The following is a 16,143-nucleotide window of genomic DNA, read 5'->3' as shown; positions in this document are numbered from 1 at the left end:
AACTTTAGATTTTTAGATTTTGCACATGCAAAAGCACTAAAATATAATTTTAATATGATTTGGGAGGAAAAGAGTTTCTTAAGAGAATGCAAACATTTTGTGAGGGAACCCAAAAGCATTGAAATGAGCCATTTCACTCTCGTCTTATATTTTTTTCATCATAAGGCCCCCTTTTAGGACCCCATGGGTTCTAACTATAGGACCACCACTGCAGTCATTCAAGTATACACAAAATATCATCTCTTTATCGACAGCATATCACTTGAATTTTCTCACCTCGTGAGAATAAGCTATGCACATGGAGAAGTTCTGTGGATCCGTCCTTTTTGACAGCAGACCTGTCTTTAAAATTGTAGCGGTGACATTGTTAGCAATTCTTCACGGGTTGTATGAGCAGATGTTTTTTGGGTGCTGATGACTAAACTACCACATTATAGCTCATTCTGCCTTGTAATTGGTACCAGCTTTCTATCAAAAGCTACTGAACCACACAAGTGCCAGACCATTGAATACGTCCAATTCATCCTTAGGGCTGAGGGTTTCAAGTCACTTGAGGATGAAAGGTCACAAGTTTCAGTGACAAATCTAATGCACCAAGTTGAATTGCTCTATATGGAAGAGAAGTAGTCTGCTGCTAATTTGGCATGCGACGAACACCATATTGTTACAGATTTTCTATCATTTATAACTTGTTTGGTAACTAATCAGATGTGTGAAATTGTGTGTGAAATTTTTATGGCAGATAACGTCAAGTATTAGTCGTTTAAAAATGGCTTTCTGGTTTTAAGGAAATGCAATGATTTTTGCTCAAAGGTGCTAAGATGAGACATTTTACCCATTATTATAAAATTCTAAAATTTTAGTATTGACTTTTTGGATGATTAAAGAGCACATTGAACTGATGTTTCTGTAGCACAATGATTAGGAACTGAATTTCAATATACACGTTTAATGGTATGTATTAGCCCTCGAAAAAATACATACGTGAAATGTATACTCATGAGATTATAGATGCTTTTGAAGATGTCTAATACAGGCTTGTCTGAAAATACAATCACTTTTGATGAATGATAAGTAATCCAAATTTTAAGGGAAATGATTTTTTTCTCAGTAAGAATGTTAATGATGTGATTTTGTTATGATGATTACCTTGTCATCAGTTTTCTGTTCATATCTTTCGTATTATAAATGTATTGTCTAAATAAGGACTTTATAAAAAGCAATTAACCCTAAACTGTTTTTACACACACTTTTCCTAAGCCTTACAGCAGCTTGCACCTTCAATCCTCTTTTCTGTCATAAATTCATGTCTGGGTCGCCTCAGCTGAGAAAACATTAATGTAATTTGTTCATTGCTCTGTATAGCATGTTTTAATAAAACTATGTTTTTCTGTAAGTCTGTGATTGGCCATTTACGCGGTTCTCTGGAATAGGCTTCTTGATGCTGATTGGTCAGATTGGTGGCAGTTCACGGTTTGTAACAGCGCCATTTTGCGTCTCAGTTATCGATTGAAGTGAAAGAAAAAATTATATAAGACATAGGTAGGCCTATTAATACTTTTCATAGCGTAATAATCCTTAAGCTGAAGATATACACCAGTATGGGCATGTCCACGTATTTATTTTCAGTTTAATAAACTGGTTTATGTTAATACTGATTGGATGACTTTACATTATCCCTAACTTTACAGTGAAGCATGGATTTGTAAGGTTTTAATACTCCCACAAACACACACCTCTGAACATTCAATGGTGTTGACCGCACTCTCCGCAGGCCAAGGAGCGGCTCTTGCAAAAGAGAAGCTTTGAGATTAAACCAGGTGATGTAACATTAGCGTTGCCCTAAATCTCACAGATACAGTTACAGAACCCAGTCTGAGTGAAGTCTTTCTGCAGAGGCAATATGCCCGCATTAATCTGCTTACGAAGACAGCATCACACACAGGAATAGAGCCGCGGTGGATTTACCAAAAATCCTTCATTTTTCATCTCTTCTCTCAAGATAAAAGGACTCCTAGAACACCCGCCACTGTTTCATGCCTTTAGAGAAAATATCCCGGGACGGTCAAAGAGCACCCTAGAATTTCAGCGGTTTATCGTCTGGATTTTAATAATCCAGAAATAGAGGTGAATTCTTTGTTAATCCTTACAAAACAGCTTCAGAAAGTAACTGCAGCTGTCAGCAAGTTTCCCCTTCACTTTCAGGATGTATTATCAAGCGGTGGTCTAACGTTACAGTCAGTGCTCGAACCAACTCCCCACTACAAGACTTTTTTTTTTGGTGGGGGTAAGTCTCACAATATACAATTTAAATACATAATATATTTGATCATATGCATAACTATATACTACTGTATTTATTAAAAACAGGCTTACATAAAAGAACAGGCTTTTGTGTTGATAAAAAATAATCAGTCCAATGTTGCATAACAAAGAGATTAAATTAATCCAAGTAATACTGGATTTAGAGGGTGACAAAGCAGCAGACCAAAAAGGGCAACTATGAAAATAAAAACTATAAAAAGGGCATACATATACAGTGCCATGCAAAAGTATTCGGCCCCCTTGAACTTTGCGACCTTTTGCCACATTTCAGGCTTCAAACATAAAGATATAAAACTTTAATTTTTTGAGAAGAATCAACAAGTGGGACACAATCATGAAGTGGAACGAAATTTATTGGATATTTCAAACTTTAACAAATAAAAATTTGAAAAATTGGGCGTGCAAAATTATTCAGCCCCCTTAAGTTAATACTTTGTAGCGCCACCTTTTGCTGTGATTACAGCTGTAAGTCGCTTGGGGTAGGTCTCTATCAGTTTTGCACATCGAGAGGAGCACATTCCTCCTTGCAAAACAGCTCGAGCTCAGTGAGGTTGGATGGAGAGCATTTGTGAACAGCAGTTTTCAGTTCTTCCCACAGATTCTCGATTGGATTCAGGTCTGGACTTTGACTTGGCCATTCTAACACCTGGATATGTTTATTTGTGAACCATTCCATTGTAGATTTTGCTTTATGTTTTGGATCATTGTCTTGTTGGAAGACAAATCTCTGTCCCAGTCTCAGGTCTTTTGCAGACTCCATCAGGTTTTCTTCCAGAATGGTCCTGTATTTGACTCCATCCATCTTCCCATCAATTTGACCATCTTCCCTGTCCCTGCTTTTGTTGTCAGAAAGTTCGATTTTGGTTTCATCTGACCAGAGCACCTTCTTCCACATGTTTGGTGTGTCTCCCAGGTGGCTTGTGGCAAACTTTAAGCGACACTTTTTATGGATATCTTTAAGAAATGGCTTTCTTCTTGCCACTCTTCCATAAAGGCCAGATTTGTGCAGTATACGACTGATTGTTGTCCTATGGACAGAGTCTCCCACCTCAGCTGTAGATCTCTGCAGTTCATCCAGAGTGATCATGGGCCTCTTGGCTGCATCTCTGATCAGTCTTCTTCTTGTATGAGCTGAAAGTTTAGAGGGACGGCCAGGTCTTGGTAGATTTGCAGTGGTCTGATACACCTTCCAATTCAATATTATCGCTTGCACGGTGCTCCTTGGGATGTTTAAAGCTTGGGAAATCTTTTTGTATCCAAATCTGGCTTTAAACTTCTCCACAACAGTATCTCGGACCTGCCTGGTGTGTTCCTTGTTCTTCATGATGCTCTCTGCGCTTTAAACGGACCTCTGAGACTATCACAGTGCAGGTGCATTTATACGGAGACTTGATTACACACAGGTGGATTCTATTTATCATCATTAGTCATTTAGGTCAACATTGGATCATTCAGAGATCCTCACTGAACTTCTGGAGAGAGTTTGCTGCACTGAAAGTAAAGGGGCTAAATAATTTTGCACGCCCAATTTTTCAGTTTTTTATTTGTTAAAAAAGTTTGAAATATCCAGTAAATTTCTTTCCACTTCATGATTGTGTCCCACTTGTTGTTGATTCTTCACAAAAAATAACAGTTTCATATCTTTATGTTTGAAGCCTGAAATGTGGCAAAAGGTCGCAAAGTTCAAGGGGGCCGAATACTTTCGCAAGGCACTATACATATAAGGCACTTGAAGAAACAGTAGAAAATATTCAGATGGCTTTCAGACTCACTGAATGATATTCAGATTCAGCAGTGGCACAGGAATAATTATTTCATGTCTCAGAAAGCAGTGATAAAGGAGCAGTCAGTAAATTGAAATGGACCTGCTTAAGGACTTTTTATTATTTGAACGGTAGAAAAATTATGGAAAAACCCTATCAGGCTGTAATACTATAGAGATGAGACTAGGTACTATTCAAAGAGTGCAAGACAACTGAGAAAACAGGATATAGTCTTTATAATAGTTCATAAGTTTAACATAGGCATGTCAAGGAGATTCTCAAAAGTCAACTCATTTATCATTTCAGGAACCAGTGGTTGAAGACATAAACTAATGTTGAAAACAGTTATGTACAAATTGTTTTCAGGATTCTTTGATGTGTAGAAAGTTCAAAAGAACTGCATTTATCTGAAAAATAATCTTTTGTAACATTTTAAATGTCTTTACTGTATTTATTTTGATAAATGTAATGCATACATTCTGAATAGAAGTATTAAATTAGATTTAAACTAAAATTTAAATTAAATGTAAAATCAAATTAAATGTATGCATTTAGTATTAATTAATTTAGGTATTAATTTCTTTCCACCCAACAAATAATTTACATTTTTTTTACGGTTGTGTATGTTACAAATTATATATTTTTCAGATAAATGTTGTTCTTTTGAACTTTGTATTAATCACAGAATCCTGAAAAAAATTGTACAAAACTGTTTTCAACACTGATAGTCAGAAATGTTTCTTGAGCAGTAAATCAGCGTATTAGAATGATTTCTGAAGGATCATGTGAATTAAAATTAAAATTATTATTTTAAATTGTAATCATTTATCATGATAATACTATTTTACTGTATTCTGGATCAAATCAATCCAGACCTGGTGAACAGAAATGACTTTTGAACAGTAGTGTATGTCCAACAGAATAATTCTAGCATTATGTACCAATGTAGTACTTATTATTAGGGATGGGCGTTTTCCACAAATATCACATTCGAATATTTGAGCTCACAAAAAACGAATATTCGAATATTCGTTTATTTAAATTAAGTTTAATGAGTCAGACGTTATTTTTCAGCAACATTTGTTTTCGTCATTTTGAACAAGCTTACAATAAGCTTGAACATTACACATCGTGTTTTGAAGCTGAAAACCTTTAACAATGCGTGCAAACAAACAAAAGTACAGATTAAAAGCAAAAAAAAAAAAAAGTGAACAAAGAAAAAACGTAAAGCAGCCTGCAGCAATTAGGCTATTGTACAGAATGTAGCTTACACTTAACTTTTAAACTGTCAGCAAATCTTTTTTTCTTTTTTTCTATTGTTTCAAATGTTCTTGTTAAGAAATACAGGCATGTAAACATGATTGGGGAAAGTCGGCTCCTTAGTCTGTTAACAATAAGGCCAGCCGTGGAGAAAACAGCGCTCTGACGGCACAGACGTTGGCAGGACTCACAAATAACGGTGTGCTAAGCGAATACGTTTTGTGAAGCGCTTCGTGTTTTCGTTTCACCACTGAATGGGATCCTCATCTGGTGGAATACATGGCTCCAGCAAGAACTGTTCCCACTCGTCTCGGCTGGACTCTCTGTAATCATCGCTGGAGAACTGGCTCAGCCTTTTCCGACGAGTGGGCATTGCATCTTCTTCATCGTGGCGACTGCATCCGCACCACTCGCATCAAGGAAAATGTTCTGATAATGTTCAAAAAAGTTTTTTTTTTCTTACTTCTCTCATGTTTTCATCGAGAAACCTGAGATGTTTGTGCCGAGGGTTTAGGGCAGACGCGAGAAGAGGAGTTTTCACTGCATTCTCCAAGTTAGCGGTGTTTATTCGTTGCTTGAGAGATGCTGCAACAATGTTCTTGGATCACTTTCTGTAATTCTCCACGGCATATTTGAAGTACTGTAGAAGACCGCAGTTCTTTTAGGCGGCGTTCACATATCGCGTCTTTTGCATGCTCAAGTTCGTTATTTCCAATGTAGGCGCGCGGTATGCGCCCTCATAATGGAAGCGACGCGGTCGCGATGTCGAGTTAAAAACATCTCAACTTTTCAGAATGCCACAAGCGCAACGCAGGTTATGTGACAAGAACTAAACATTCAGCTTCATCCTTTCCTGTAACAATGTTGAAAGCTCAGTCAAGATGAAGGAACAGCTGATCATAGCTGTATATGGATTGCCATTTAGAAATAAATTTAGTAGCAGAGCTACTGAAAGCGATTTTTTTGTGTGCTGCAAATCCATTTATCCTTTGCTGAAATTTCCGTCTTCATGGAGAGAACGCGTCGCCTCAGGAGCGCTTCTGCCTGAGCGCTTTGGAAAGAAGGAGAAAGCGGCGCGCATAGCCTTTTCCACGCCTTATTAGGCTCGATATGTGAATGGCCCCTTAATCATTCATTAATTATTTTTTGCTTGCATACACCTTCAAATATGCCGGAGAATCACAGAAAGTGACCAAATTAGGTTTTATTGTGAACTTTTTTTTTTGTTGCGAAATTCGAATATCATTTTTATTTATCGAATAATTAGAGCAGAACGAATATTCGAATGTTCGACTATCCGAATGTTCGACTATCCGTGCACATCCCTACTTATTATTTTCCCTAAAAACAACTGGATGATTGACACATTGTAATAATAATGCTTGCTCCAAAAGGCTTGTTTAAATGCAAGAAACGAGTTTATTTGATATTAAAAATATAAATTGTGATAAGACTGGCTGTGTTGTGGGGAATTTTCAACGATTTCAGTGCAGTTTAAAATAACGTCCAGTAGGTTGCGGCAAGCGACTGTTACGAGAGAGTCTGTTCTGCCACCAGACTACTCAACCATTTCAGCCCAAAAGTCTGCTTTACTCAGGAACTATGGCTATCAATATGTCAATTATAGCCATTTTAAGAGTGAATCCCGCATTTATATACAGATGTAATTCCTGAAACTTTACAGCGTGTATGTGGCCCTTTGTCTTAGCAGCATGAAAAACAATTTTTATACAATTCTGAATGGATTATAGAAACCGCACGAGCACTCCCTTCTAATTACTAAAAGATGTCACTCATCTTCATCGAGATCTCTAGCACCCCTGAACCAGGCTTAATAATAATTTACGCAAGGAATACAAAAGCCCCAACATGAAGTTGATAAATATAGTGAAAATATATATATAGAGAGAAAATTACCGCTAAAAAAAGTCAGTAAGAAGCTTCCTCTTCCCGAATGTGAGTGTAGGTTTAATATTCTCCATTTCTTAGCAGAAGTTATCTTCACCGGAGCGGCGCCAAACAAGCAGTCACGTCAACGATCTCCCGCGCTTAGTGGTCTTTAGACGTGGGGCGGGGCATTTAATATTTACAATAAACAAACTTAATATAAATTATTGTATATAATTAATTCACGAACTTTACCATATCCATTGCATGAATTTAATCACATTTCTCACTTACATTTTTACTCAAAAACAGCTGAGGGACCTCCATAAGTCTATTTTACTCCCCTTCAATTCGAGCACTGGTTACAGTAATACAACAGCTGTGGGAACAGGCTAGAAACTTGATAAAAAAAAATATATAAATATATATATATATTAGATTAAAAATTGTATTTCAACTAGCCAATATTTCTAATTTTCATTCAGTTGAACTTGATGTACTAAAATAACTTAAGTGGAAATAAAAATTATTAAAAACGTAAACATAAAAAGCAAATAAAATAAAAATGTAATAAAAACAAAATGACTAAAACTTTAAAATCAAAAACAGAAATAAACATTCATTTAAAATACAAAAAATAACTATAATTGTTTAAAAGAATTTAAAGGGATACTCCACTCCAAAATAAAAATTTTGTCATTAATCACTTACCCCGTCTTCGGAACACAATTTAAGAGATTTTGAATGAAAACCGGGTGGCTTGTGACTGTCCCATTGAATGCCAAGTAAATTACACTGTCAAAGTCCAAAAAAGTATGAAAGACGTGGTCAGAATAGCCCATCAGTGGTTCAACCGTAATGTTATGAAGTGATGAGAATACTTTTTGTACACAAAAAAAACTAAAATAATGACTTTATTCAACAATTCCTCTCCACATCACCGTAAAGTGCCATTTTGAAGATCACAAGCTGAACGTATGCAGCGTACGCTCTTCTGAGTCAGCTGGGCCATAAGGTTGTCTTGTTTTCTTTCAAATCAAAGCATAAACATACGTAAAAAAGTATCCTTGTGGCAAGAGCCTACACTGCCTGCCTACCTCCCAGTTTTCATCAAAAATATCTCAAACTGTTTTCTGAAGACGAATGAAGCTTTTACAGGTTTGGAACGACATGGGGGTAAGTGATTAATGACAAAATTTTCATTTTGGGGTGGAGTATCCCTTTAATAGCATTAGTAAAATGCACATATTTTAAATTTTTCAAACATAATAAATATTTTAATAATAAATTATATTATTAGCATAAGAATTTCTCTGTTCTTGGCATGTTGCCTTTTTTTTTCTTTTGCCAAAATAAAGGAGCAACACCATAAAAATACTACAAGTATGTCAGCTTGAAGATCAAATCATTTATTTTTTCACCGTCTTTTAATCTTTAAAATGATGCATGTCTCAAATAGTTACCTTGTAAAACCTTGAAAAAAATAAAATGTACTTTAAATGACTTGCTTAGTGTCAAAGCTGCCATATTTCGTAATAAAACATTCCTAATTTATTGATTACAGAGTGCATGTCACCTTTCCATAATGCACTGGGTAAAAAATTTATCAACATCTGCAATTCCACTTCTACTTTAAGTTTGATATTGACCATCTCAAGATAATCTGGGAGTCATGCCATTTTATGCTGGTCTGAAACAAAAACAAAAACTTTTTCTTTTTCTTTTTTGAGTTTGTTAGTAAAATGCTCCTTCTCTAGCTACAAACATATTAAAGGCTTTATGATACTCCCAAGCACTTTTGTAATGTCAGCCATCAACTTGAGGGTGCAGACGGAAACGTGTCAAAAGTGGCAGGTGGTCAGAGGAGTTGTGCTGGTTGGGAAGACCGTTAACCTTCTGGAGTACATCTTCCCCCACCAGGGATAACCTGCCCAGCAGCTGCAGACCCTTCTCTGGTGGCACACTGCATTCTGGGTAAACGAGGGGGGAAAAAATCAGTGCCATGGTAACCAGCAGCAGCAGAAATTTTGCTGTTGAATGTACTGCACTGCAGCAAACTGCAGCATCACAGGTCACATGATTACAGGAGCAGTGATGTAACATGTACATTGATAGTCAAGCGGCAGCAACTTCTTCTTTGAGGATCCTTAAAGGAACAGTTCACCCAAAAATGTACATTTGTTCAAAATATATTCACTCTCAGGCTATTCAAGATGTAGATGTTTTTTATTTTTAAACAGATTTTGAGAAATTTACCATTACGTCACTTGCTCACCAATGGATCCTCTGCTTGGACTCTCATTCTGACGGCACCCATTCACCGCAGAGGATCCATTGGTGAGCTAGTGATGTAATTCTACAATTCTGATGAAGAATACACGTTTATGTGGTGACAGCAACTATAATAGCTGTAGAATTGAATAATCAGATTTTCTATTTGAAATTAAATTTTACATTCCACAACAACTATTTCAGAGTATTTCCCAGCGATTTAAAAGAATAGTAATAGACAAACCTGCTTGAGCCATCACATCCCCCATTGCTGCAGAGTAGAAGACGTAATCGACGGTTATGGCTGTCCGTGAATGACATGTGGTGATCTCAGGGTGACCGCTCTCTTTCAGGTAGTGGGAGTATGCAGAGGTCAGCTTCAAACAGTGCTCAATGCTGGGCTTGGTCAAACTACTAATAGATCACATGAGAGAAAAGAATAAATTGTGTTAGAATTTAAAGATCGACTCACTGAGAAAAGACCCTTCACAGGACTCCACTTCACTTTGAGCTGTCCAATCTCTTCACCTTAAATTTGCTTAACAGCACTGACTGTTAAGTCAGCTAGGTTTTAAAACATCAGTGGCTGAAGAACACAAAAGATATCCAGAAACTTACGGTGAGAAGATGTAATATTCTAATATTTTTATCAATGTGACTGGGATGACTAAATCAACCAAGGCCCTGTAGAGATATGGATTTATATTTACCCATCCAGTTCTGCTTGCTCTAAATCCTTCGAATCAGTATCTGTGAAAAGAATTTAAACTAAATGTTAGAATGAAATCTTTAAAGTTATTCCAGAATGCCATTAAAGTTAGGACAGCCTCTGTTTTAATATTATTGTATATTACATTATTAGACTAAATTTAATTACTGCTTTTAAGTGCATAACAGTTAAATGATTCTGACACTAAAGAATATATTGCATAACATTGCATTTAATAAAATATCAAAGCAAATGGCATTTGGTTTGGCAAAGGTTTAAATGATAAAAGAATTAAGTTAAAAAGTATCTGGACACTTATTGTGTAAACTTCAGGACAAATTATATCAAACATGCAATAAAAATCTTTTTTTTCTTCTTTTACACCAACTAGTTAAGAGTCACTGCAAAAATGACTAAAATAGATATCTGTTTTGAGAAAAGGACTTGCATCCTTTATTTTCCGATGCCACCTGGTTTAATATTTTAAATCTCATCTAATGACATTAATACATTTGTAAGTTTGGCCTATGCGTTTTGGGCTGCTGTTAATGTACACTTTAATGTGTACATTTAACAGTTAATGTACACTTCTGTTCATAAATTTTAGGCAAGTAAGACTTTAATTAATTGAATCAAATTCAGCAAGTATATATTAAATTGATCAAAAGTGAGAATAAAGGCATAATATTACATACGATTTTAAATCAACATTGTTCATTTTAATCAAAATATTAAGCAGCACAACAATTTTCAACACTGATAATAATAAGAAATGTTTCTTGAGCACCAAATCAGCATATCAAAATTATTTCTGAAGGATCATGTGACTCTGAAGACTGGAGTAATGGCTGCTTGAAAATTCAGCTTTACCATCAAATAACATCTTAAAAAAGAAGACGAATATTTAAATATTTCACAATATTACTGTTTTAATTTTTGTTGGTATTTTTGATCAAATAAATGCAGCCTTCGTAGGAAAAAAATACTTATTTTTATAACATTCAAAAATCTTACAGAACAAACTTTTGAAGTACATATTGTTATCATTAGAAATAACATTTCAATACACTGTGGAACATAATGTTACGTTATTTATCTGTCAGTGTTTCTAAATTTGCCAATGATTATCTGTTTAAATTATATCTAATTAGGACTGAAAGGTGACCTGTTGTTCGGCTTTCATACTGGCACTGCTGAGAGATGCCCAGACTTCTGGGCCAAATTGGCACTGTTAGAATACGCTGTCCCCTCGGGTTCTCCTCCTGTCCTGACACCTGCGAAATCAACAAGTCATACAATTTAAAATGTGTCTGAAAAAAATCAGAGTGAGGAATTGTTGCAGGATTCTTTACCTTTCCGATAGGCAAGTCATCATATTCCAGTCTGCTGTCCTTAATAAAGCGATACAGCGGAGACCAGGGAACGGAGTTAAAATCCCCACAGAGCAGCACAGGACAAACACTGCTGTCAGGTAACTGGGCCACCCGGCTTATCTCTGCCAGCAGCATAGCCAGCTGGGCCAGTTTAATGTCCCCACGTCTAGGGTTATACAGTAAATGTGTGTTGGCCACACAGATGTTGGTGAGGGAGCTGTGGGGGTCAATGGGCCGGAGCAGCACAATCAGGCCCACGTTATCACGGTCCAGTAGAGGGATGCCATGCCGGAAATACTCCACAGGGTGACAGGAGACCAAAGAGAAGCGCTCCCGTTTAAAGACCACAGCACATCCGTCAGGCTTCAGTCCCGTTCTCCGTTTGTATTCACAATGGTAGCCTGTTTTATGGGCCAAGGATTGCAGAATTAAAAATTAAGTATTCTATTCATTGTATTATCTCATTAATACAGAATGTTTCAAATGTCCACTGAAAAATGCTTTTATTTTTATTAATTTTTTCCCATTACAATAACATCATATTTCTTTTTTTTAATTGATCATTGCATTTATTCAGCAGGGATACATTGAATTGTTTAAGTGGTAGTTAAGTTAAGAGTTGACACTCCTTTACATTGTTAAAAAATATTTTAAATACATGCTTGCTGTTCTTTTGAATCTTCTATTCATCAAATAATCCTGAAAAAATGCATCACGGTATGTATTAGGCAGCACAACAGTTTAACATTGATAAATAGAAAATGGGTTTAATTACAATTTCAAGTATATTCAAATAGAAATGATTTTAAACTGATAAAATTTCATGATATTACAGTTTTACTGTATTTTTATCCCATTAAAAAAATCTGATAAATATTTTGAATAATATACAACATCTGAAGTCCTCAACAAAACTAAATATATATTTAGACATCAAGGGTGTAAAGTACCTAAAGACTCTAGTGAGGGTTTGATTTGTTGCTTATAGTGGTCCTCTTGCACCTCCTGCAGGCACATTATCTATAGAGAGAAAGTTATTGCAGATATTTAAGGAAATCATCTACTCCTGTTCACTGAACATGACAGAAAACAAACAAAAAAGAACATTATTCTGCAATTCATTCACAAATGGTTCATTCACTTACATCAGCACTGTGCTGTTCCAGTTCTTTGATGATGTTTGGATACCTATGGCACCAATCCAGAATTGGAGGATGACAATGTCTGTAAAGGTACGTGTTATCACAGAGCAGATCTTGTGAGAGGATATTGTAGGACATCACAGAAAAGTCAAATGGCCATTTTTGTCTCCCTCCATTCATAGACGGTACAGCATTACAGAGGTGAGAGAGATCCTCCCAATGTCTCTTTAACTCTGTTGAGGTAAAAGATTTAGCTTTTTATGGACAACTACATTAACAACAATAATAATACATCAGTTTAGATTGAAATTCAAGTTTAAATCATTCACCAGGTGTGGATGGAGACTTTTTAGGGTCTGACGGAAATTTTCCAGGAGGAACTGGCGAGCCGGTTACATTGCGTAGCCATTCAGGACTTCCTTTTGGACTCCTGCTGCTTTTTGGAGGTGAACGTTCAGGCGAGCGCTGAGATTTATCCCCTGCTTGCCTCCCGTCTGCGCTCCTCTTTCTTTTCGGTGGTGGCTCGCTATTACAGCGGTCCATCAGACCTGCAGAAAGCTGAAGGCCTCGTCTGGGTTGAGCGTGTGGCAGTATTCCAGTTTGCCTCCAGGAGCTCCAGTTGTATGGATTTGGAGGTCTTGGGGGCCTACTGGAGGGGTGTCTGACAGTGCTGAAGGGGGATGAGGGATGCTGCAGGTGGGATGGATATGTCAACCATAAATGACCAGGCTGATACCAGTGTCTCCAGTGGGAATAAACGGTCTGAGCTTGCGGAAAGCCCACTGTGCTCAGGTAACGGCTAAACATGGGATCACTGCAAGAGAAAAGATTAATTACACCACAGAGCAAAATCTTTGACATCTTTACCAGAATTCAGAAAAAAACTAACTGTAGTTAATAACTGGATTATTGTAAAATCATTAGAAATATCTGTTAAGACTTTTTAATTCTTAAATGGTAGTTAGTGTTTATAAATGTATTTATGCAACTATTTTCCCCCATATAATAACATGATTTAAATAGAAACTAAGCAAGGAAATGAGTAGTTATACTATTAAATATAAAAAATAAATATACACGATTAAATACGTCAGAATGTTTTAGTAAATACCGTATAATAAAACTAATCTTAGTCTGCTAAAATCCTCTATAATTGTGTTTTAGAATAATATTATATGTTTTCTTAAGAATACTGTTTTAAAGTAATATTATTAATAGTATCACGTTGTTTTGATTTCAATACAGTCAACAGGAAATCTCACAATTCAAATATGAACTTACTTTGGAGACACTCCTGGTCTGACATAGTTAACATTCGCGTGTCGACGCATGTAGCGTCCTATTATCATAAAACGACACTTTCTAGCACCATCTTTGCCGAGTGAAATTCAAAAAACTATTGTGAAACCGCGTCTACTGTTAGCTGTTACTGTTGCATGCTAGCATAACAGACACAGATGGCGTTTGAATATGACGTCATCCGACATGTCCGATTCCAATTCATCAACGAATCGTTCTTGTGAGTCGGATCTTTTCTGATAAGTCGACGCTTGTTTGTTGTGCAAAATTGAGTTACTTCAAAAACGAACAGCGGAAATTACGCGTACTGGAATGTTTGTTTTTTGATTGTAATACATTTTAAAAATACATATTCGAAAAAGAGTAAGTATTTAAACTTATGTATTTGGCAGACTACTTATAGTGGGTTTAAGTACATTTTTAATCATTTCAAAATACATTTTTGTAGTATTTATATTATAGCATTAAAATCTTTTTATACAGTCTATGAGTAAAATACAGTTTTAGATAGATTTTTAATATGAATGTTTTGGTTTAAGGAATCGTTTAATTAAGAACTGAATCATGGCTGCAACAAACTGAACTAAAATGCGTAATAAACAGAAGCATATGAATGGATTGGAACGTTTTAAAGTATGGAATATGTTATCGCTATGTTAAAGACATCTACATGAAGTAAAAGAACTACTAAACTTTTTTTGGTCCGTTTCATTGAAATGAACTGATCGAAAGAATCGATTCGCGCAAAAGAGTCAGACTCGTATGACGGAAAGCATGATGTAACAAAACACTACAACATTCCTGCACAAGCAAATTTGTTAGTCGCTGCAAATGTTTTGAGCATTGATGATAACGCTGAGCAAGTAATTGTCGTTTTTTAAAGTCTTGATAGATCATGTATTCATAAGGTTTTGAAACGCATAGGCTATTTGGCCGCGTTCACTTACCGGTGTATTTTTGCCGATAAAACTATCATGCATTTTGAACATTTCTTACCCGAGAATCCACGATTAATACAAAGCGGAACTTTCGATCTAGATATTAAATGATTGTTGCCGATGTCCCATTAAAATGCTCAGATTGTTGGCGCATGTCTGGTCTTCTCTGTCTGTGGATGGTTCGTGCTTTGTTACTGTGACATAATTATGCACGATACAGTGGTTTTACTCACTGGTCTTTCCTGTGAAAAAAAAAATCAAATTATTCATGCAACTAATTTGCAATTTATACAGTATATCTGAAAATAAATATTTTATCATATCAATAGAAAAAAAACGTAGCTACTAGGAGGGACAAAATTAATTATGTATTGTGTGAGCATATGTGGTAACCACAAGAGGTCCCTCTTGTATTGTGGATTTACTTTACTCAATATTCACAGGGCCTTTTTGCAAGTAAAATTGTTAATATTAAATTTATTCTTAACTAGGATCCTGGGTTATCTTGTCTGGTTTGTGTCTTGTCACACTTTTCATATTTTCTTGAGTCAGATATTAACAATGAGCAGTGAAGTTTAAAGATGTAAATTTGTAAACCCTACTTATTTGCATCTTTATACACGGTAAACAGTCGTGCTTGGCCAAAACGTCACGTGACCTGTTTAATCATTTTAAATAATCTGTGAAAAATCTCCACGTAGATTCACTCTAGTTACTCGAGTTTCCTGAAACATACAGCAAAAATACTCATGTTTTTTTATTACTCCAGTTATCAATTAATTAAGAGTGCTAGAAAGTTGTTGCAGTTGTACAAAGTGCATTAATGAAGTAAGTATTGAGGCTGTTTGATTCTAAACCTCTATATTATTTTAGGAATATAGAGCATCTCTGGAGCAGGTTTTCAAAACCCACTGTCTGAAATCAGTGTTTAGTGTGCTTTCTTACATCATGATGTGAACCAGAATGCTAAGTAGCTACAGGGGCTGGACAAAATAATGCGAACCTGAGAAATGGCATTATTTATTAAAGTCTATAAAAACAACTGCCAGTCGAAGGAAGGAACCTGCATCTCAATCTTCTCTCCGAAACTGTACAAATATTCAAGCATGTTCAAGTTAATTTTGGTGTTCCAACTTTCCAGGTTTTATGATCATGACACTACATGTTTCTGTGATA

The 16,143-nt window shown here is 35.9% G+C and overlaps 1 protein-coding gene across 2 annotated transcripts; it reads right to left on the bottom strand.

Moving 5' to 3' along the window:
* Nucleotides 1-8,623: 8,623 nt before the first annotated feature.
* On the bottom strand, nt 8,624-15,174 carry angel2 (angel homolog 2 (Drosophila)). Of its 2 annotated transcripts, none has more exons than XM_059512388.1 (9): nt 15,026-15,174; nt 13,060-13,544; nt 12,734-12,963; nt 12,539-12,608; nt 11,568-11,989; nt 11,381-11,489; nt 10,217-10,256; nt 9,751-9,920; nt 8,624-9,205 (listed from the first exon to the last, which is right to left on the bottom strand). In XM_059512388.1, exons 2-9 carry the CDS (start codon nt 13,535-13,537, stop codon nt 9,042-9,044), a joined length of 1,683 nt encoding a protein of 560 aa, XP_059368371.1. In that variant the 5' UTR covers nt 13,538-13,544; nt 15,026-15,174; the 3' UTR covers nt 8,624-9,041. The 2 variants fall into 2 exon arrangements, with proteins under 2 accessions (XP_059368371.1, XP_059368370.1); XM_059512387.1 differs by lacking the exon at nt 15,026-15,174 and adding an exon at nt 14,012-14,186.
* Nucleotides 15,175-16,143: the final 969 nt, after the last annotated feature.

This window comes from Carassius carassius, chromosome 27 (assembly GCF_963082965.1).
Source record: "Carassius carassius chromosome 27, fCarCar2.1, whole genome shotgun sequence".
In the NCBI taxonomy this organism is placed as follows: Eukaryota; Metazoa; Chordata; class Actinopteri; order Cypriniformes; family Cyprinidae; genus Carassius; species Carassius carassius.
The sequence above is the reverse complement of the archived record's forward strand: the minus strand, read 5'-3'. Positions and strand labels throughout refer to the sequence as shown.

Bases quoted from the DNA above. Each gene is read 5' to 3' on its own strand.
- angel2 (XM_059512387.1), bottom strand. From the start codon at position 14,079: ATGATAATAGGACGCTACATGCGTCGACACGCGAATGTTAACTATGTC. The intron at 13,545-14,011 runs GTAAGTTCATAT...TTTCTCTTGCAG, and splicing joins AGACCAGGAGTGTCTCCAAA to TGATCCCATGTTTAGCCGTT. The intron at 12,964-13,059 runs GTGAATGATTTA...TTACCTCAACAG, and splicing joins AAAGTCTCCATCCACACCTG to AGTTAAAGAGACATTGGGAG.